General features: G+C 44.5%; 2 protein-coding genes across 4 annotated transcripts in view; one reads left to right on the top strand and one right to left on the bottom strand.

Moving 5' to 3' along the window:
• LOC121559822 (neuron navigator 2-like) overlaps positions 1-10,991 on the bottom strand; it is a 329,305-nt gene extending 318,314 nt beyond the window's left edge. The window contains exons 1-2 of the mRNA XM_045208606.1: positions 10,906-10,991; positions 8,875-9,526 (exon numbers count right to left, since the gene is read on the bottom strand). Coding sequence (XP_045064541.1) covers positions 8,875-8,955 — 81 coding nt within the window. The 5' untranslated portion in view covers positions 8,956-9,526; positions 10,906-10,991. The remainder of the gene's footprint in view (positions 1-8,874; positions 9,527-10,905) is intronic.
• Positions 10,992-12,017: 1,026 nt separating this feature from the next.
• On the top strand, positions 12,018-22,134 carry LOC121534856 (transcription factor E2F8-like). Of its 3 annotated transcripts, none has more exons than XM_041841448.1 (14): positions 12,018-12,290; positions 13,360-13,435; positions 13,639-13,887; positions 13,995-14,148; positions 14,386-14,694; positions 14,907-15,068; positions 15,320-15,457; positions 15,754-15,954; positions 16,058-16,145; positions 16,277-16,784; positions 16,970-17,245; positions 18,946-19,075; positions 21,069-21,421; positions 21,695-22,134. In XM_041841448.1, the coding sequence occupies exons 2-14, from the start codon at positions 13,367-13,369 to the stop codon at positions 21,866-21,868; spliced, it is 2,811 nt and encodes a 936-aa protein (XP_041697382.1). In that variant the 5' UTR covers positions 12,018-12,290; positions 13,360-13,366; the 3' UTR covers positions 21,869-22,134. The 3 variants fall into 3 exon arrangements, with proteins under 3 accessions (XP_041697382.1, XP_041697383.1, XP_041697381.1); XM_041841447.2 differs by lacking the exon at positions 12,018-12,290 and adding an exon at positions 13,081-13,204; XM_041841449.1 differs by lacking the exon at positions 13,360-13,435.
• The last annotated feature ends 227 nt before the right edge of the window (positions 22,135-22,361 follow it).

Here is a 22,361-nt window from a genome sequence, read left to right as displayed (position 1 = left end):
GTCCAGTGTGTGCGCAGAATAAGAGTACCAATCGGCCCAGCTCTGGACTACTTCACCCCCTTCCTATTCCCCGGCGACCATGGTCGCATCTGGCCCTGGACTTTGTCACTGGGTTGCCCGCTTCTGAGGGGAACACGGTCGTTCTGACTATCGTGGACAGATTCAGCAAGTTCGCCCACTTTGTGCCAATTGCCAAGCTTCCCTCTGCCTCGGAGACGTCCGAGATCCTGGTTAGGGAGGTTTTCAGGGTCCACGGTTTGCCCAGTGATATCGTTTCCGACCGTGGCCCTCAGTTTTACCTCTGCTGTCTGGAAGTCCTTCTGTTTGGCCATTGGAGCTACAGTCAGTCTCACATCTGGTTTTCACCCCCAATCTAATGGTCAGGCGGAGAGAGCCAACCAGAAGATGGAATCCACGCTACGCTGCCTGGCCTCTTCCAACCCCACCTCCTGGGTCTCTCAGTTGCCTTGGGTTGAGTATGCCCACAATACTCTCCCTACATCTGCCACTGGGATGTCTCCCTTCCAGTGCCTGTATGGCTACCAACCTCCCTTGTTCCCTTCTCAGGAGAAGGAGCTCTCAGTGCCTTCTGTTCAGGCCCATATTCGATCGTTGCCACCGGACCTGGCATCGGGCCAGAAAGGCACTCCTTAGAGTTTCGGACCGGTATCAGCTCCAGGCGAATCGTCGCCGGATCCCCGCTCCCACCTATACCATCGGAGATAGGGTCTGGTTGGCCACACGGGATCTTCCTTTACGGACTGAGTCTAGGAAGTTGTTACCGAAGTTCATTGGTCCGTTTGTGGTGGAGAAGGTGATCAATCCGGTGGCAGTTCGACTCAAACTCCCGAGGACGCTCAGAGTCCATCCCACCTTTCATGTCTCCTGCCTCAAGCCTGTTTTCCTCAGTCCTCTGTTGCCTCCTCCGCCTCCTCCTCCTCCTCCTCGGATGATCGGAGGTGGTCCTGCCTACACGGTGCGACGCATCATGGATTCCAGACGGCGGGGCCGGGGTTTCCAGTATCTCGTGGACTGGGAGGGTATGGTCCTGAAGAGAGGAGTTGGATTCCGCGGCGACAGATCCTAGATGCTGACCTCATCCGTGACTTCTACCGCCTCCATCCTGGCGCTCCGGGAGTCCGCCCGGTGGCGTTCGTCGGAGGGGGGTACTGTAACGATCCCGGCAGTCTGAGTCGGGTCCTGTCTGTGGACTAGTTTTTCTGCTCGTGATCTCCAGTTTCCCGAGGGTTCTGGAACGCTCCGGGGAGCTCTCTTGATTTCCGCACCTGCATCCCATCAGCAATCTGCACACCTGGTCCTGATCATCACCCTTCTTAGGCTCTGGCCTAACATCCATTCCCTGCCGGATCGTTAGCCATGAACAGTAGGTTTACCAGAGTATCAGTCTTAGAGCTTCTAGCGTTAGTTTTGTTGTTTTGCACCTTGTTGGTTTGTTGTTTACTTACCTCCGTTTTGTTCCATCTGCAGTCACTCGTCCGGAACCTTCATCCAACCTCTGCCTGGTGGTCGGCGGCTGCCGAGCCATGATTGGATCAACCACTGCACCCCTAACAACTAATCAACGCCGCCCGCTCTGTTCCCTGGATTATTCAGCATCACTCTTGAATTTGTAAATAAACACTCACCTTCGTTTCAACTTACCTTGTCCTGGTCTGCTTCTGGGTTCTGGCTTTGTAACTCGTGACACTGAGGATATACAGTCATGAGATATTAAGTGATGCGATCCTTACTGACGGTATCTCTTACTGTGTGTGTGCCTATAGCTTACAATAGCATACTACACACTCGTAAAGCAAAGGTAGATCCTTTCACAGATCCTATCCAAAGACTGGATCTTACTGCCTTGTGTCCGTTGTAACATACTGACCCGCTTATTTCTTACAGGGTCACTTACCCGACTCTAAAGCACTGTGTAGCTCAGTTGGTAGAGCATGGCGCTTGCAACGCCAGGGTTGTGGGTTCGACATTCCATAAGAGCGTCTGCTAAATGACTCAAATGTAAAATGTTATAGATAGGCATGTTTGCCAATTACCATGCATAACTATTTGGTTGTTCATATAAATTCCTGTGTGCTCTCTAAATTAATCAAAACATTAAGAGCCCAACAGGCTCTTTAAAAGACCATCTAATCAGAGAATAAACACAAACATGTATGATGTAGCCTTCCCCTCCCACCTCGTTCCATCCCCACCTCTTAGCTCATTAGGCTGCTATTACCCTTCACGGTAGACCATACAGAAGCACATACGATCACAACAAACATGTCTCATTATCCTGGAAGAGAACACACACTAAACTCGTCTAAAACATGTTTAATGAGCAGCACAATCTAGCCTACTGAGCAGAGCAGATGCCTTAGCGAACACAACCAAAGGGTTTGATTGGGCAATTAGGCTGTGTCGGAATACCTATACTTTTGGTGAGCAAAAATAGAAAGTTAGCCTTAGAAACCTTGTCTGGACCACCCTTGTAGAGCAAGATCGTTTATACTTTACAGTGTGAGCAAAATTGCATTTTATTACTTTGACACCTGGATTTGTTTAATGGAGATGTTTGGCTTTCCATGCTCCTCCATCAAAACCTCTCACACTAAGGTGCCACCAATATGAAACCATTATACTGTGTCTCGCTTTGCACTATAGGTGAACCAAAGTCAACACCTCAACACCATCTGCGCTTTTTGCCTTGGTATAACATTGATCCTGTAAATCAAACATTTTCCACAGCAACCCTGTGTGAAGTCAGAATGTAAATCAAGAGAGAGAGGTTTTTTAATAACCTTGAAGAAACAGGTTTTGTAGAGCTCTCCTGAGAACTCCATGTGAGGCGCAGAGGCAGACATTTTAGAAAATGACAACGTATACTTCGAACCTCGTTAGTCAAAGATCAGCAAACAGTTCCTTCAACTGCTCTCACAGGTGTTTGAACCTGCTTTTCAGACCTGAAATCACTCTGGCTCAGACTCAACTCACATGGGCTAAAAGCACAGTGGAGACCAGGGTGGATGACGCTGAAGTTGAATCTGTGATGACGCAGCTCAACAGGGTTTAGCTCACTGCAGTAGCTGACTATAGCAGGAAAGGCAGCCTGGCACCATCCATGCTTCTCTGAATAACTTTTAGAAGTCAAAGCGGGTTAAGCAAACAAACTGTATGCTTGGAGTTCCTTAAGTCCCATACCTTTCAAGGCCAAGCACAACATAAATATTAAAATTATTCAAACTCTTGCCATGCTGAGGACCACACACAATCACACAACCCACCCAAACACACACACGGCACACTTTACCATGGTCTAGTAAAAAAAATGTCTTCCCTATATCTAGACTACATCTTTGTTTCTCATTACTATATTCCAAGGAGTCCCCCCTAATTCAATGAATGCTATGCACCACATTCCCAACGATCACCCCACAGGATCTCTCTTTGAGCATTGCTTCAGTGGATTAGATCAATGCACAGTCCTTTCTCATGTAATACTCCGCTTTGCCATGTATCCAATGATTGCCACTCAATGAACATTAATATTCGGAGGGGGGAGACACATACGCCGAGGCAGAATCTACAAAGGGAACAGAATCCAATTACCTCAACCAGGGGGTAAGTATCTGGTTGTGGATCTGGAGCTCACACAGCCCAGGTAATTGGGGGGACACTGAGGCGTGCTACACCGGAACCTGAAGTAATTCCTCAACAATTGGATCCCACCGCTCACATCACTACCTCAGTGCTTTACATTTATTCAAGACCGCTGATGTCCATTAACACAGAGAGTTGTGGCTTTATCTAGCAGGCTCCCAGTCTACCTAGCCTCCCCAGAGATCCAAAGTGTCTCGTCTCATATTGATGATGTCGCCAGGTTGGTGGCTGAGACAGGCTTAGAGGAAGTATCAGTTTTACAGACAGGACGTGACACACGTCGATACCTCCACAGGCATTCAGTGGACCAAAACACCCATTATGAGCAGAATCATAGGGTATTGCCATAGCAACAACACAGAAATCTAGGCCTTGTTTGCTAAAATAGACCAAATTAGTACCTTGTCCAGGGCACTGGTTTTATACGCACTAATCCACAGTCCATCAGCCCTATTTTTATTTTCTTATGTGGTGCTCATTGTGGCACTTAGCAACTGAGAGATGCAGCAGTCTGGAAAATTGGAAAACAGCAGCTGGGATTCCTGTCCCGTCAATGAATATTCATGCTCTAGAAAATCAGAGATGATGAATTTAACACACCTGATCAAATCAATAATTTAGTGGGCAGAGAGAAAGAGAATAAAGAAGAAAACACAAGAATAGGCCTTCATTTTAACCAGCCAGTCCTCAGACTGCTGGAGTGAGAGTGCTGCAATTCCTCAAATATGAGAGCTTCGAAATCTCTTGCATCCCTATTTCTGGCAAAGAACCAAATTTGCCTGTGGTGGAACTCTTGCATGAAGTACCCTTCCTAGGGCAGCCATCCTCTCCAGTCTCCACAGCTACTCAGAGTATGTGCCACACATTTAGGAAACCAGCCTTAACCAAATGAGAAAGGAAAAAGGGTTCCCCCAAATGACTTTCTGTTGAAAACAGAGAAGGACAAACACTGAAGAGGGTCTCGAAGCCTCAACACCATTAGTTCAGCATGCCAGAGCCTGAGTGTCTATGGGTGGGGGGGATGGAATTCAATCCGACTCCACATCCAGATGAAGAGAAATGCGATCTGAGTCAACACAGAGATTTATTTTGCCCACACAGGATCAGTGATTGGGGCCTCCCACCCACCCTTCCAGGAGTCATTAGAAGGCGTTGGTGCATGCATACATCACTACATCACAGGACCTGGTGGTGAGAGACTGACGGGGCTGTAGCAAGGGGTGGTGGGAGTATTCCATCAGTATTACTGAGAGAAATACTGGGTCTTATTAGGAGTATTCCATACTGTACGTGACAGGAGGGGGGTTGGATTGACTTGCAAAGCATTGACCCATTTGTCCCGGTCCCACTCACAACTACATGGTAGATGGAGATTGCTACCAGCTCCATACCCAGTGAGTTCTACCCCCCATCAGCATCACCCTCTGTCAGAGGACAAAACAGATGGAGGATATGTTTCCCTCCCTCTCCCCCTTCTACCTCAAAATGCACACAAAACACACGCACGCACTCACACATCCATGCATACTAATGTCATTGAAGCTATCACAATACAAGTTCCTCTTATTAAACACGGGGGGCCCTTTCCTTGCTCTCGTCGGTTTTTCAAAAAGCACTTATGCAGATGGATGACACCTCTGGCTTGGTGAGAAAGTCAATGATGCACCATAAGCATTCAAATGCATTCAGTAACTGGCAGTTATACAGCCACTAATGTCTAATGTCAATTTTTTCTGATGTTGGTGGTGCCCACATGCATTTCCAAGCAGCCATATAAGACACACACACATCAATACACAAGTCAATTAAGCCCCAGTTACAGCTGATGCCACCATTGGGCCAGATGGTTTGGGACATCCGCTGCAACAGCCAATCATAAATCACAGCACTTGAGGTGGGGGTGCCGCCGGGAAAGGCTCTGTAAGACTCTAACCTTGTCTAAGTATAGTTACATAAGATAAATCTCAGATTGATATGTCATTGGATAGGGCTGGGAATTGCCAGGGACCTCACGATACGATATTATCACGATACTTACAGTGCCTTCAGAAAGTATTCACACCACTTGACTTTTTCCACATTTTGTTGTGTTACTCAAAGTGGAAGAAAGATTCTAACATTTGTAAATAATTAATCAAATAAAAACACTAATACATCATGGTTAGATACAGTGGGGAAAAAAGTATTTAGTCAGCCACCAATTGTGCATGTTCTCCCACTTAAAAAGATGAGAGAGGCCTGTAATTTTCATCATAGGTACACGTCAACTATGACAGACAAATTGAGAAAAAAAAATCCAGATAATCACATTGTAGGATTTTTTATGAATTTATTTGCAAATTATGGTGGAAAATAAGTATTTGGTCACCTACAAACAAGCAAGATTTCTGGCTCTCACAGACCTGTAACTTCTTCTTTAAGAGGCTCCTCTGTCCTCCACTCATTACCTGTATTAATGGCACCTGTTTGAACTTGTTATCAGTATAAAAGACACCTGTCCACAACCTCAAACAGTCACACTCCAAACTCCACTATGGCCAAGACCAAAGAGCTGTCAAAGGACACCAGAAACAAAATTGTAGACCTTCCCCAGGCTGGGAAGACTGAATCTGCAATAGGTAAGCAGCTTGGTTTGAAGAAATCAACTGTGGGAGCAATTATTAGGAAATGGAAGACATACAAGACCACTGATAATCTCCCTCGATCTGGGGCTCCACGCAAGATCTCACCCCATGGGGTCAAAATGATCACAAGAACGGTGAGCAAAAATCCCAGAACCACACGGGGGGGACCTAGTGAATGACCTGCAGAGAGCTGGGACCAAAGTAACAAAGCCTACCATCAGTAACACACTACGCCGCCAGGGACTCAAATCCTGCAGTGCGAGACGTGTCCCCCCTGCTTAAGCCAGTACATGTCCAGGCCCGTCTGAAGTTTGCTAGAGTGCATTTGGATGATCCAGAAGAGGATTGGGAGAATGTCATATGGTCAGATGAAACCAAAATAGAACTTTTTGGTAAAATCTCAACTCGCCATGTTTGGAGGACAAAGAATGCTGAGTTGCATCCAAAGAACACCATACCTACTGTGAAGCATGGGGGTGGAAACTTGGGGCTGTTTTTCTGCAAAGGGACCAGGACGACTGATCCGTGTAAAGGAAAGAATGAATGGGGCCATGTATCGTGAGATTTTGAGTGAAAACCTCCTTCCATCAGCAAGGGCATTGAAGATGAAACGTGGCTGGGTCTTTCAGCATGACAATGATCCCAAACACACCGCCCGGGCAACGAAGGAGTGGCTTCGTAAGAAGCATTTCAAGGTCCTGGAGTGGCCTAGCCAGTCTCCAGATCTCAACCACATAGAAAATCTTTGGAGGGAGTTGAAAGTCCGTGTTGCCCAGCGACAGCCCCAAAACATCACTGCTCTAGAGGAGATCTGCATGGAGGAATGGGCCAAAATACCAGCAACAGTGTGTGAAAACCTTGTGAAGACTTACAGATAACGTTTGACCTGTGTCATTGCCAACAAAGGGTATATAACAAAGTATTGAGAAACTTTTGTTATTGACCAAATACTTATTTTCCACCATAATTTGCAAATAAATTCGTTAAAAATCCTACAATGTGATTTTCTGGATTTTTTTTTCTCATTTTGTCTGTCATAGTTGACGTGTACCTATGATGAAAATTACAGGCCTCTCTCATCTTTTTAAGTGGGAGAACTTGCACAATTGGTGGCTGACTAAATACTTTTTTCCCCACTGTAAGTATTCAACCCCCTGAGTCAATACATGTTAGAATCACCATTGGCAGTGATTACAGCTGTGGGTCTTTCTGGGTAAGTCTCTAAAAGCTTTCCACACCTGGATTGTGCAAAATTTTGTCAAATTAATTGTTGATCATTGCTAGACAACCATTTTCAGGTCTTGCCATAGATTTTCAAGCAGATTTAAGACAAAACTGTAACTCGGCCACTCAGGAACATTCACTGTCTTCTTGGTAAGCAACTCCAGTGTATATTTGGCCTCGTGTTTTAGGTTATTGTCCTGCTGAAAGGTGAATTCATCTCCCAGTGTCTGGTGGAAAGCAGACTGAACCAGGTTTTCCTCTAGGATTTTGTCTGTGCTTAGCTCCATTCCATTTATTTTTAATCCTGAAAAACTCCCCAGTCCTTAACGATTACAAGCATACCCATAACATGATGCAGCCACCACTATGCTTGAAAATATGGAGAGTGGTGTTGTATTGGATTTGCCCCAAACATAACACTTCGTATTCAGGACAAAAAGTTAATTGCTTTGCCAAAGTTTTTGCAGTATTACTTTAGTGCCTTGTTGCAAACAGGATGCATGTTTTGGAATATTTTTTATTCTGTACAGGCTTCCTTCTTTTCACTCAGTCAATTAGGTTAGTATTGTGGAGTAACTGCAATGTTGTTGATCCATCCTCAGTTTTCTCCTATCACAGCCATTAAACTCTGTAACTATTTTAAAGTCACCATTGGCATCATCGTGAAATCCCTGAGCGGTTTCCTTCCTCTCCGGCAACTGAGTTAATAAGGACACCTGTATCTTTGTAGTGACTGGATTTATTGATACACCATCCAAAGTGTAATTAATAACTTCACCATGCTCAAAGGGATATTCCATGTCTGCTTCTTTTTTTTTTTTTTACCCATCTACCAATAGGAGCCCTTCTTTGCGAGGCATTGGAAAACCTCCCTGGTCTTTGTGGTTGAATCTGTGTTTGAAATTCACTGCTCGACTGAGGGACCTTACAGATAAGTGTATGTGTGGGGTACAGAGATGACGTAGTCATAAGAAAATCATGTTAAACACTATTATTGCACACAGAGTGAGTCCATGCAACTTATTATGTGACTTGTTAAGCACATTTTTACTACTGAACTTATTTAGGCTTGCCATAACAAATGGGTTGAATACTTATTGACACAAGACATTTCAGCTTTTCATTTTTAATTAATTTGTAAAAAATTCTAACACAATTCCACTTTGACATTATGGGGTATTGTGTGTAGGCCACTGGCAAAAAAAATAACTCAATTTAATCCATTTTAAATGTAGGCTTTTTCCAAGTAATGTGGAAAATGTCAAGGGGTGTGAATATGACTTCCTCTGAGCTCAAGTAAAATGTACAGACATTTAGCAGAGATCTGAAAGGGAGATTGGGAGGAAAGAGAGGTTTTGTCACTCACCCTTTTCTGGTCTTCCAGGCCGTGCATCACAGGTTTCCTCCTCTGGTGCTGCTGTGGTGATGCCTCTGCTCCTGATTCCATTTTCTCTTCCTTCTACAATATCCAACAGTCCCTTCTTTGTTAAAAAATATCCTATGAAATATCCTCTCCAAGAAACAAAGAGAAATGCTTATTCCAAAGTCCTTCAAACCCCCCACTCTTTCAACCAAAATCACTATTGGTCCAACAACTTTGAGGGAGATAAAAAAAACACCCAACAAGCTATCTCATGGGGGTATGTCCTGGGTGGAGCTAGCTCAGTCAGTTATGTCGTCACTCCATGGCTCTCGGCTGCAGTTTTTAGCCCACTGAGGCTGACCCAGACTGGGCATCAGGGGATAGGCAGGGGCCCTGAGATCCGGATTTCCAGAACCATGGTGGCCCTCTCTCCTCAAGCATTCACCCAGAGCGAAAACCTCTAATCTTCTTCCTGGATATGATCATGGCTCCCTATTCCCACAGGGCCAACATTCCTCCAATGTAAAATCACTGGAGGGGATCCAGTTTCGAACCCCCCAGTTTGTAAAAAATAAAATAAAAAAAGAGAATAGGAGAAAAATGGAATACCACTGATGCTGTTTCAAATTCACAGGCCCCTGAAGAGTCTGGTATCCTGATTGTGAGCAGGTGCGTGTGTGTGTTTTAGAAAAAGAAAACAGAGTTAAATTGAAGTCATTGCAGAGGTTACGGCATCAAGAGGGGGTGAATTTTGGGGGCCAAGGCATCTCAAGAGCCCTGTAAAGTCTGCTGGATTAACCTGTGATATAGTCACCAAACTATTCCCTTTGCACAACTGGATGGGTCAAAAAACAAAAGTTTAACCAGGCTGCCAATTAGACAACAGCATGGAACAATATTCTACAGCAGGGATGGGACTGTCCCCTTATATTTAGGAACTCAGTCGGGGTCTCAGAATAGTAGAATACACAATGTGCCATTTCGAAATGAGGTTATTTTTATGTCCGTCACTGACAGTCACTCAATTAGCACGTCAGCAAAATAATTGATTGGTAAATTAGTCTAGCCAGCTATGTAAACATGTAGTAATCATGATTGAATTGGCTAAATTAGTAGAATTGCATGAGATTTGTTATAAAATTGCAAAATCTTCTCTCAGCCCCATGGCAAAATGTGTAGAATTGCAGAAAACGTGCTTTAAAACTGCAACATTTTCTCTACACCCCATGGCAAAATGTGTAGAATTGCAGGAAATTAACTATACAAATTCAAAAAAATACTCTCTGCATATGTGGGTATGGATGGGGGTACACAGACCCGCGAGCCACTGTGGACACTCCTGATAAATTCAGATGTTTTTGTGGCCCCCACCTCATCAAAGTTGCCCATCCCTGTTCTACAGGGATTATGTTACTTGCAAATGTATAGGCTACATGCAATAAATTACTGATGAAAGTTGTAATTGATCTTGAAGAATACACAATAATCTCAGACAATAAAGTGTCAATGATATGAATACTATACTTATACTACATTGGATGTAACTGCATAAATTGCTGACAAGAAATCAAATAAGGTTGGTAGGCTACTAACTGAGGTCTAGGCTGGCTACCTCAGAATGTTATAGAAAATTAAAAAACATAATTCATGAGTTTTCAGAATTTCAGGATGAAATGGCATGTTCTCGGGCTCGAGCTTCATGAAAACCAACAGCGAGAGTTGTATTGGGCAGGTACATAGTGCGTAGCATGAGCCGAATGCAATAGTTATATAGTGTATTAAACTAACGATTGTAGCTAAATCAGTTATACAAGCAAGCCCTCAACAATTTCTGCTCATACATTTCCAAATAATAAACACAAAACATGCTAGAAGAAGCATATGGATGATGGTATATCACCCTGCAGAAATCCTGCTAAGGCAGGTGCAGCATTTCCTTTGCTCTGATATGGGGTTTGTTGAAATAGACGTAACCTTACTTAAAATCATAAAAATATAGAGAATTTAAGTAAAAGGTGAGAAGTAGCTACTCACCCAACACAGCAGCAGCGAATGTAATGTTTCCCTTCAAGGACGAAATGCTCCCTACAGCACCTTCGCTACCCTCCCCTCTTTCCCTGTCCTTCTTGAACAGCCAGTGCACGCTTCGCTTTGCTCAGCAAGGTCCCACTCACTCCTCAATCGATTACATTACGTCACTGGCCCGCGCGCACAGCGTTTTCTCCACCAGCTTCCCTGCGCCATCTGTTTCCATGGATACTTACAGAGAATGATTTTGGTGCCATCTAGAGACATTGCATCGAATGTCTCATGCCTATAGCAAATCTGTTCAAATTGTATTTTGTGTAAATTGTATCTCCCAGTCTCCCTCTCTGAGTCAACGCACAAAATAAAACGCCAATCCCAATTAATTGTTCAAAATTACATTGTTGCAATACGTTTTTAGTATTTTATGGAGATATATGTATTACATACTTTTTACATTTATTTCATTCATTTTTATCTCCAACGAATTGAAACAGCATGTTACCTGTCTGCTAGTCTGCATGCATTTCATGTTTGCATGATATGATAACATTTTACAGAATGGCTACACCGATATGGTACTAGAAACTGTGGTACTATTATAGAAGTCTACTGTGGGTCCTTTATGTCAGAGGAGGTTGGTGGGAGCTGCCATAGAAGGACGGGCCCATTGTAATGGCTGGAATGGAATTCTGGAACGGAGTCAAACATGTGGTTTCAATATGTCTGAGGTGTTTGACTCCGTTCTAGAACTCCATTCCAGCCATTACAATGAGCCCGTCCTGCAATAGTGCATCCCACCAGCCACCTCTGATGTATATTTGTATTTTCTTCTTCGCCAAAATGTGTGAAAAATAAACAATTGAAAGCTGTTGAAAAAGACGTTGCCTAATTTAATGGTTGCCAAATAATGCAAATGTTGCCAAAACTTAATTGAGTTTACGCCAAGTTTCTGGCAAGATATCCGTGCAGCGTTTAATGTAAACTCGTAGGATCAAGGCACTCCGCCTGTGAGTAGTTTCACCGCCGTGGTTGGCTCTATCCGGTGGGGGAAGTGCAAGGTCGGGGCGGGGGGTTGGTTGAGCATGCTATATGCGTAAAACTAGGCGGGACAAATGAAATGGCCCTCAAATAAACCTATTTTACTCACTTGGGGAATGACTACATGGCAAAAGTCCTTTTGGCTCTCCTTTTAAACCTTTAGTGTGAATTAGCTGATCGTCTGGTTCCGAAATTGCATGGGGACATTGACAACATTTCAACATTTTTCCAGATATTAGGATTGTTTTGTCAGCCAATAGCAAAGCACACTTTTATCACCGATGGCTTTAGCTGCTTGACTTCGCAAGGGGGTGCAAACAAGAATTTGAGAGGGGAACAAATGTAACCTGTGGGTAAGTAACTACATATATTTGTATTCTTAATTTCTCTTAATGGGACTGTGATTGTCAGTCAGATCTTATTCACCATCTTTAGCTAGCTAGCTACTGTACTTTACACCATTTGTTGGAGTCTAGTGAGCATAGAGTTAACCCGCGCCTTACTGTACGTGGCTAGCTGGTCAGCTAGCTATTGCGATCCAAATTGCATGGGATCTCATGTAAATAAAGGTGCATTTGTAGTTTCTAACATTATATTTAATACACCTCTTATGAATATTAAGGCGCTTATTTGTGACTTGTAGCTAGCAAAAATACAGTTGTTTTTGTAAGACGTAACTATAGCTAGCGAGCCAGCTGATTAGAAACGGGTGTAGTGGTGACATTAACCCGCGCAACAGTTCATTAGCTGGCTAACAAACTAATTGGAAAGCGATACAATTTGTTCTGCCAGCCTTTATTAACGTGTAACAACATTTTTTTACACTAATTAATTAATGCTGACTTGCTTTCGTGCACTATAAGCTATGTAAAGCAGCACAAGTTATCCATGTGTGTCACATTTCAATGTTCCGGGTTGTGTCATTGGACTATGTCTGGACATTCCGCGCCAAGATTTTAAAAAATATTTGCTTGCGCGGGACAGTCCGAATTTCCTTGAGGTCATCTCCCGCTTCATTCTTACTGGTTACTTTCCGCAAATAGGCGTGTCGTTGAAGCCGTTTTGCTTGATCATTCGATAGAGTGCATGTCAGTTACCGCCAAGCATCAACTGTGATATTTTGATTAGATTCGATTTTTAACATTCATCTAGGGAATCAACCAAGAGGCACGGTATTATTTGGTAAATGTGATTGAATTAGAAGCAAGGCTGCTAGCTATATCATTAGTATGTTAACACCGAACAAATATAATGCAGTTAAGAAAAGGTAACTAACTAAGCCTATAACATTTTGTGAAACGTGGATTAAATGAATCAAATACATTGATCAGCTTGCTAACGTTAACTGTTATTGTTCTAGCTAGGCATTGCTTTTTTGTTAGCTAATATCAGTCTTACATCCTGTGTTTGATTGAAATGCAGGTGGAAAATGTCGAGCACTTTACCTGAGTCCCAGAATCTGAGACATAAAACACAAACCACCACCTCTAACCACAAGGTTAGTCATAGCTAGCTACATGTTTCTGTTATTTTTTTAAAATCCAGGTTACTATCTTAGTTTTTATATAGTAGTTAATATGCTGTAAAGCAGATTCTGTTTAGGGTATGTTCAAGGGCATATGACTGATCGTTACATAACTAACTCTAACCATGACATCCAGTGATCCTTAAATCATCATTGCTATTTACTTTGTCCAACAGGGTAATGTCTTTGCAGAGCCACAAGCACTGACAAAATCACCAAGGAAAGCATCTACCCAAGGCACTGTACTAACAGAGATTCAATCCAACATGGGACCCCTTACGACCCCAACTAAAGGAAGGGAGACTGGGACTGGTGAGCCTTGGACCCCAACTTCCAATTTGAAAATGCTGATCAGCGCTGCCAGCCCTGAGATCAGGAACAGAGAGAAAGAGCTGTGTATGGACCCTGAGGGAGGGGATGCCATGGTAAAATAATACACACTCACTTACACACACACATATGAATGAGTCTGCAGCTAATACCTTAGAAATTGATTGATTGCCTGTTTGGTATTTTTCCTTTTCACACGTAGGACTCTGAGCTTGGAGAGGAAGGGGAGAAACAGATCAGCAGAAAAGAGAAGAGTCTGGGTTTGCTCTGTCACAAGTTCCTGGCCCGCTACCCAGATTACCCCAACCCTGCCCTCAACAACGACATCAGTCTGGATGATGTTGCCACAGAGCTTAGTATGTCCTGTTTTACTCTCTCTCCACTCTCTTTATTCCCATCTCAGAATAGTCAGCTATATTACCCTTAGATTTTATAATTTAGTTTTAAAGAATGCAATACATACTGCATGTATTCCCTAAGCTTAGGCCTATATGTTGGTGGTGTAAATAAGCAGTTACAAACTATAGACAGACAGTACACAAACAAGACCACTTTACTCCTGTTCATTCAACTCACATTCTCTGTTCGAACAGACGTGGAGCGCAGGCGCATCTATGACATCATGAACGTGCTAGAGAGCCTGCACATGGTCAGCCGACTGGCCAAGAATCGCTACATGTGGCATGGGCGTGCTAACCTGCCACAGACCCTGGCCAGGTTGCGGCAGGTGGGCGAGGAGCACCGCTACGGGCAACAGATGCAGCAGATCCGCCAGCGCAGCCTGGAAAAGGAGTTTGACTCGGACGGCGAGGAGAAGGAGAACGAGGAGGTGGAGGGAGGAGGAGAACAGGGACAGAAGGAGATGTTCTTCGTGGAGCTTCCTGGGGTGGAGTTTAAAGCAGGTGAGAGGCCAGGATTAACCTAATGTGATTAAGAGATATTAATACAATCGTTTGTAATATGTAGCATGCAATTGATTGAGTCTGTACTGCAAGGCTTTTGTAAAAAAAAAAAGTTTTCCCTGTAGATATTTCTTGTTTTAGTGGGCTGAACTGAGTGACCATGGTCTTGGCTATGTAATAACCATGCTATTATTCCCCTGTGTTCTCTCCAGCCTCAGTGAACAGCAGGAAGGACAAGTCTCTGAGGGTGATGAGCCAGAAGTTTGTCATGTTGTTCCTGGTGTCCACACCTCGGGTGGTCAGTTTGGAGGTGGCTGCAAGGATCCTCATTGGAGAGGACCAGGTAGCTGATCAGGACAAGAGCAAGTTCAAGAGTGAGTGTTGAGCCCATAAGTGCAAAACAGTCTTTCATGCCTCTGGCACAGCCTGTGGAAGTCTGTGTATAACAGAATTACTAACTAGCAAATGTGTTCTCAGCACATTTCTAGCTAGGATACACAAGATTTATCATAAAAGTGTCGTTGGCGCAATAAGTAAGATTCTGCGCACTGAGATGCTCCCCCATGTGTGTTAAGACCTTTATCTGGTGATGATGAGTCTAATGTTTGAGTCTGTGTGTTTGCAGCTAAGGTCCGCAGGCTGTATGATATAGCCAACGTGCTGCGGAGCCTGAAGCTGATAGAGAAGGTCCATGTGACAGAGGAGAGAGGGAGGAAGCCAGCCTTCGAGTGGACTGGCCCTGAGGACTTCCCCAATGTGAAGGGTAGGTACTCATCAGAACACACTGTCTTCCAAATAATACTTCACTTGAAGGGGTTGCCATACATAATAACACTATCACAACGCCTTTATAAGCATCACATGTCCTCGATTTCTACATGATATAGAGGTACTCTGTGCCATTGAAGCTATGCTGAACCTTTGCTATACAAGTTAGTGGTTTATATGGACTTTGTTAGTCAGACGCTATCTTACCATTTAACCTGTAATGGTGTCCAACCTGCCTCTCCCAGTTCACCAGACTAAGTCTTGTCTTCTTGTGTTTCAATTCAAACATAGAGACCACCACCACTGCCACTATAGCCACTGCCAAGAGGACACTTGAGTCTCGTGCCTCCGTAGACAACTGTGCCAAAAATCTCTTCTCCTCTCCGGGGAGCAAACGCAGCTTCACCCGCCACCCCTCCCTCATCAAACTGGCCAAGAGCATCCAGGAAGACCGGCGCAAGATCAACTCAGCTCCCACCAGCCCTGTCAAGAGTAAGTCCTGGGAGATATATAGACATTAGAGTCTGGGAGATGGAGTATTCAGATGTTTTTCCTGAGAGTTGGTGTCTAAATTAGCTTCTGTTTTTCTTTTCAGATGATTCTTCGGCCAGCGAGTTCTTTCCCACCAAAATGGCCCAACTAGCGGCCATCTGTAAGATCCAGCTTGACCAGCAATCAAACAAGTAAGTGCGGCCTGATTCTCATTGCGATATCGTATCTTTTAGTCTTCTAAATAAACCAGAAATTTGCTACATTTCCTTGTTAACATCAACTCAGACTGTCAGATGTTACAATGAGTCTTGTCTCGTTCCAGGGTTGTTGACAGGACATCTAAGCTTGCCGTTAATGTGACTGAGGCAGTGCCAGCTCATCAACAGAGAGCTGCTAAAAAGCCAGGAGCTCCCCAGCCGCCAGTATTAACATCCACAGAATCCCGTGCCAGCACTGTCCACCTCACCCCACAGGCACAGTTCACCCCCCAGCCTACTGGGGCAATGTCCTTCCACCCTGCCCAGTGTTCACCCCTCATCCCTGTGCTGCTGCCCCAACACCAGGGAGGCGGACCCTACGCCATCTACATGCACCCCTCTTCCTTCAGGCCACACCCCCTAACCAGGCCTCAGCCAACCAGCCTCGCCGTGCGCTCCATGACCTTCGAGGATAAGATGGGGCGGAGTCCAAGTGATGTCACAGTGCAAGGCAACTCGCCTGCTACAAACAAGCTGCCAACCAGCAGCCCCTCAGCACTAAAACGTGTGTGTTCAGAGAGACCCTCCGAGGGAAGCCCCTCCAAGGCCAAGAGGATTGACCCCAGCACCAGGGTAAGACCTGTTCTTTACACGCAACCTCTGCCTCTACGCAGCTCAGTTGTACCTACTTTGACCAGAATGTGAGGTGACACTAGTAGAGAACTTTGACAATGTCATACAAATAAAGAAACCTGATACATAGTTAGAGCAACAGTCATACGAAGCTAACCCACCTCTCTTCCTCTCCTCTCCTCCAGGACACGTCTCCTAAGCTGTGTGAGATCCTCCAGGCTCGTCTGAAGGCGCGTCGCGGAGGTCTCCTCTCCAACCGTCCCTCGCCCCGAGCGCTCCACCTGGACCCCGAGTTCGTCAACACCCCTGGGAGCTCAGCGGCCGCCGCAGCCAATCAGACACTGGAGCAGAACCTGGAGACCTTCCTGGAGAAGGAGGAGAAGGTCGCAACCTCAGACAGCGAGGCAGGGCTCACGCCGGTCAGAGCTGTTCCACTGACCCCCCAACACCTACACACAGAGGTAAACACACAACACACACAAGACATATACACAAGGTGAAAAAACACACACACATACTGGTAATAACAGAAAACACTTGACTTTTGATGCTATGTGTGTATAGTATTTTTGAGTGATGTGCATCTTTCCCTTTCGAGAAGATTCGATACGTATCTAGATACATGGGCTCCAATACGATACAGGAACAATTTGTTTTAGTTTGAAACGATTCTGTGCGGTTCGGTTTGATTAGAGAACGAATCGATTTGATACGATTCGATGCACAAACATCTGTTGCATAAACACATTCATATCAAATGTTTTATTTATCACCTGCGCCGAATACAACAGGTGTAGTCTTTACATTTACATTTTAGTCATTTAGCAGACGCTCTTATCCAGAGCGACTTACAGTTAGTGAGTGCATACATGCTTGCTTACGAGCCCTTCCCAGCGATACAAAGTTTACAAAATGATAACACAAGGAATAAAATACACAAGGATGGCGTACCGGTACCAGATCAATGTGCAGGGGTACGAGGTAATTGAGGTAGATATATACATGAAGGCAGGGTAAAGTGACTAGGCATCAGGATAGATAATAATAAGGTAATTGAGGTAGATATGTACATGAAGGCAGGGTAAAGTGACCCGGCATCAGGATAGATAATAATAAGAGTAAAATAAAGAACAGAGTATCAGCAGAATATAATGTGTATGTGTTTGTGTTGTCGGGATGAGTGTGTGTGTGCGCGTATGTAATGTACAGTATGTGAATGTGTGTGGGATTTGTGTGAGAGTGTATATAGGCTAGTGTGTATGTATAGTCTTGTGAGTGTGCATAGAGTCAGTGCAAGATAGGGTCTGTGCAGATAGATCGGGTGACCATTTAATTGACTATTTAGCAGTCTTATGGCTTGAGGGTAGAAGCTGTCTCGGAGCCTGTTGGTCCATGAGCCGATGCTCCGGTACCGTTTGCCGGACGGTAGCAGAGTGAACAGTCTATGGCTTGGGTGGCTGTAGTCTTTGGCAATTTTTCGGGACTTCCTCTGACACCGCCTTATATAGAGGTCCTGGATGGCAGGGAGCTCGGCCCCAGCCTGGGAAGTCTAAATTAAAATCTGAGCTGGATCTGTCTGAGATTACTTCTGTGTTTGTGTGTGTGTGTAAATGATATATGTCTCTGGTAGCTTTGATTCCGGTAAAACACAATTTTCAACAGCGCATACATTACAATAACCTAGCAAATCATATAGGTTGTCACAATCTTAATATCATGAAAGCCATTTTAGCATTTGAATGCTGAAGGTGCCACACAGATTTGCAAGACCAACTTGCGTTGGTCAGCACGTGAAGCTGGGCACAGTGCGCAGTTTGACTAGGCTACTGATATTGCCTGGAGTTGTTCGGCATGCAAAATTACTTGTAGATCAATGACTGTCAACACAGTTACATTCAGTTCGACACAAGATAAGAGGTATTTTCAGAAGGTAGAAAGAATGTATTAAGAGCCCCAAATAATTATGAACCAGTGATTCGTAACGTTTGAATCGATTTTCTGACCGATGCATGCTACATTTAGATCGGTTTGGGGTCTGCGGACTGACGCACTTGTATCTTAAACATTTGAATCTGGGACCGATGCATATCGGTGAATCGTTACATCCATAATGCTGTGTTAATGACTATTTTCTCTCTCTCACTCTCTCACTCTGTTCCAGACTCTGATCCCCACTGGCTACCTGATCCCTATCTCCCAGCAGTCCCTCTTCAGCTACAAAGACCTCCACAACACAGAGAGCAGCAAAGCCTCCACACCCACCTACAACATCTACCACACACCCACTGCAGGTATACACACCTTTTGTTTTTATATATATATTTATATATATATATTATTTATGATTTTTCAGTTTTCATAAACAACATATTACACAAACAATACATAATAACTGAACAGAAAAAACTGACACAACATTTATCTTATTGCACCTTGCTTCATTTATATTTTGACGCCTGTACAGTATAAGTTTACGCTCGTACAAAAACTAATTACTTAGATCAGGGTGGGTTTTGCAGGTTTATTGTGTTGCCCATCACAAGCTTAGAATACACTATAAAGGGCTCATCCCACAGATGAATTAAGATCTGCCAGATTCCATGTCAGATCAACTTTCTGTATGTAGTAGGCTGGTGACTTCAGCTGTAACCATGTTTTAGAAACAGGTACAGTTCTCCTTATTCCAAGAAGCTTAAATATGTTTCTTTTTGCAATATTGCCATGTTATGCAGTCTTCTGTTCCCCGGTGGTTAAGTCATTAGGTTAGGTGTTGATATTACCTAAAACCGCAAGTGTCCGGGGCTGGTGTGAGGTTGCAGCTGTATACTTCTCAAAACCTTAAACTTCTGCCAAATGTGTGCAGTTTGGGGCATACCAGAGGGCGACCCAGGTTACCCTCCAGATTTGCACTTGGGGCATATCGGAGAGAACCAAGGGTTAAACAAGTGTAATTTGGTACAGAATAGTGTAGTCTGTGAATCACTTTGTATTGAATGTTGGTGTCGGGGTTTATCGAGCACAAGTGAATATCTCGGGCAATCGGCCCACTGTCATCATAATCTCCATCCAAGTCTTCCTCCCAGGTCTCCTTCAAATGTTGTGTGGATACGAGTGATATGCTGTAAATACTCTTGGAGGTCAGGGAGTTCATGAAAATATACAGTACGCGGGCGGTGTAATTGCCTCAATGTGTATATTTAAGCGAATAATTTCTTATCTGAAATTCAATATCTTGTTCAATAGCGAGGCATGAAGGGGTGGAAGGATCTACCACGCCAGGGTATGCATCCTGCCAATAAACCAGTGCTCTAGCATTTGCTGCCCAATAATAATGCTGAAAATGTGGCAGACTCAGGCCCTCTAATTCTTTTGGGCTTCATTATATATATATTTTTAGAGATACGGTGTACTTTGTATCACCACAGGTGTACTTTGTATCACCACACAAAAGGCAAGATAATAGAATCCAAGGATTTGAAAGAAGCTTTAGTTAAAAATATAGGCAGATTCTGAAAGAGATAAAGGAATCTGGGGAGTGTAACCATTTTAATAGCATTAACATGGCCTATCATAGATGGAGGCAACACTCTCCAAATGTCAATGTTGCGCTTCAACTTCTCTGTCATGGTGAGGTAGTTCCATTTATAAATCAATTTAGTGTCCTTGGGGATGACAACACCTACATCTTTAATTTTGTCTCTTGTGATTTTAAAAGGTATATGTTTAAGGAACTCTGGGTTTAAGTCGCCTTTAAGAGGCATGAATTCACTTTTATCCCAGTTAATGATGTACCCAGAAAGTTCTCCACATGATTCGATGAGCTCCAACAGCAGTGGAAGTGACTCTTCGGGGCGTGAGGCGAACAAGATGATGTCATCCGCATAGAGCGAGATGCGGTGATCAACCTTGCCCATGTTTAGCAGAGCAATGTCAGGATGGCTGCTGATGCTAATAGCTAGGGGTTCCATAGTAATGGCGAATAGCAACGGACTCAAGGGGCACCCCTGGTGGCAGGAACGTTGAAGTGAAAACGGAGGTGATTTATTGTAATTAGTGAGAACTGAAGCCGTCGGGCACGTATATAGTATTTCAAGGTATACACACCTTTAACATTTATTCACAGTCGGTACACACACTAACGCAAATTTGAACTATGTCTTTTAGTTCATTTTTTTGTGAGGACCTTGAGTAAAGCATACGGTATCAGATGACTTCAACTCAATTAAAATAGGAAATATGTATCTTATGACTGTAATTAACATGTCTTCCTTCTCTCCTTCCCAGGCTCTAGACCTCCCCCAATCCAGGAGTTCACCCCCACCAGCCTCCCCCTCCACAGGCCTCCCCCCGCCTCGCCCTTCTCTGCCCAGGGACACCGCTTCCACAGCCCCAGCCCTGCCATCCTCAACTTCACCCTGCAGAACCTGGGCCTCATCCCTGGCTCTGTGCCCGCTTGCAGCCCTGGCACTGCCCACACCCCGGAGCACCCCAGCTCCATGCCCAGCCCCCTGCCTCCCCACCTGGGCCTGCATCAGAGGGGCGGCATGGTCTTCGTTAAGCCCATGTCCCCCGTGCCAGTCCAACATCAGATGACCGGCCCAGGCGGGCAACCACTCACGCTAATCAGCCTACAGCAGGTGAGATACATGCTTGCATACATACATCCACACAAACACTGTTACACACACACAAACACTGGGTCGCACATACAGCATACATACACACACAGCCAATAAGCTTAACACACACACAAACAGTCAAAGTCAAACCCCTCCCTAATTGCTAATGGTATGCTGCTGGTTCAGTGCTTGGGTAAATAGCCTCACTGATTATATGAACGAGGTGTGATGTTGATTGTAAACATCTGCTAACTAACTTCTCTGTCGTCGTCTTTCTCCCCTCCTCTTCAGATGACCACGCCCAAAGGGACGGCCCTCCCCCAGCACAGTTTCTTCCACACCCCTGTCTCCCTGTCCCCGCTGGCTACCGTGGTAACCACCAGCCACGGACACACGGCGCCGGCGGGCGCTAAAAGCGTTTACATCCCTCAGAGGAAGCTGGAGGTCACCACTGAGGACACCTAAAGACTATGCTGCTACACAACCTCTGTGTGTCAACCAGCCCTTCAATGTGTGTGTGTGTGTGTCTGTGCATGTCTGCATGGTTTTCTAGGGTTTGACTGTTGTATTTTTAAGGCGTACTGTAGGTTGAGGGATTTTGTGTTCTAGGGTATGTGATGTCTCCAAATGATTTCATCTTAAAACTGGTCCACGGGTTATTCCAGCGTTTCCCAAACTCGGCCCTCAGGACCCCAAGGGGTGCACGTTTTGGTTTTTGCACTACACAGCTGATTCCAATGATCAAAGCTTGATGATTAGTTGATTATTTGAATCAGCTGTGTAGTGTTAGGGCAAAAACCAAAACGTGCACCCCTTGGGGTCCCCAGGACCGAGTTTCAGAAACCCTGGTTTATTCCATTTCTACAGGGGAAGACAAAGTATGTGAACGTGGTGTGGAAACTCCATACAGAAACAGCTGCGTGTCACTGTCATCACAGCTCCAAATATAACTCTGATG

Source organism: Coregonus clupeaformis, chromosome 3, assembly GCF_020615455.1.
Source record: "Coregonus clupeaformis isolate EN_2021a chromosome 3, ASM2061545v1, whole genome shotgun sequence".
In the NCBI taxonomy this organism is placed as follows: Eukaryota; Metazoa; Chordata; class Actinopteri; order Salmoniformes; family Salmonidae; genus Coregonus; species Coregonus clupeaformis.
Note: the sequence above shows the minus strand (reverse complement) of the source record. Positions and strands in the feature narration are given on the sequence as shown.

Coding starts and splice junctions, on each gene's coding strand:
- LOC121534856 (XM_041841447.2), top strand. CDS start 13,167: ATGTTAACACCGAACAAATATAATGCAGTTAAGAAAAG. Junction 13,205..13,359: donor TATAATGCAGTTAAGAAAAG/GTAACTAACTAA, acceptor ATTGAAATGCAG/GTGGAAAATGTCGAGCACTT. Junction 21,422..21,694: donor CGCTAATCAGCCTACAGCAG/GTGAGATACATG, acceptor CCTCCTCTTCAG/ATGACCACGCCCAAAGGGAC.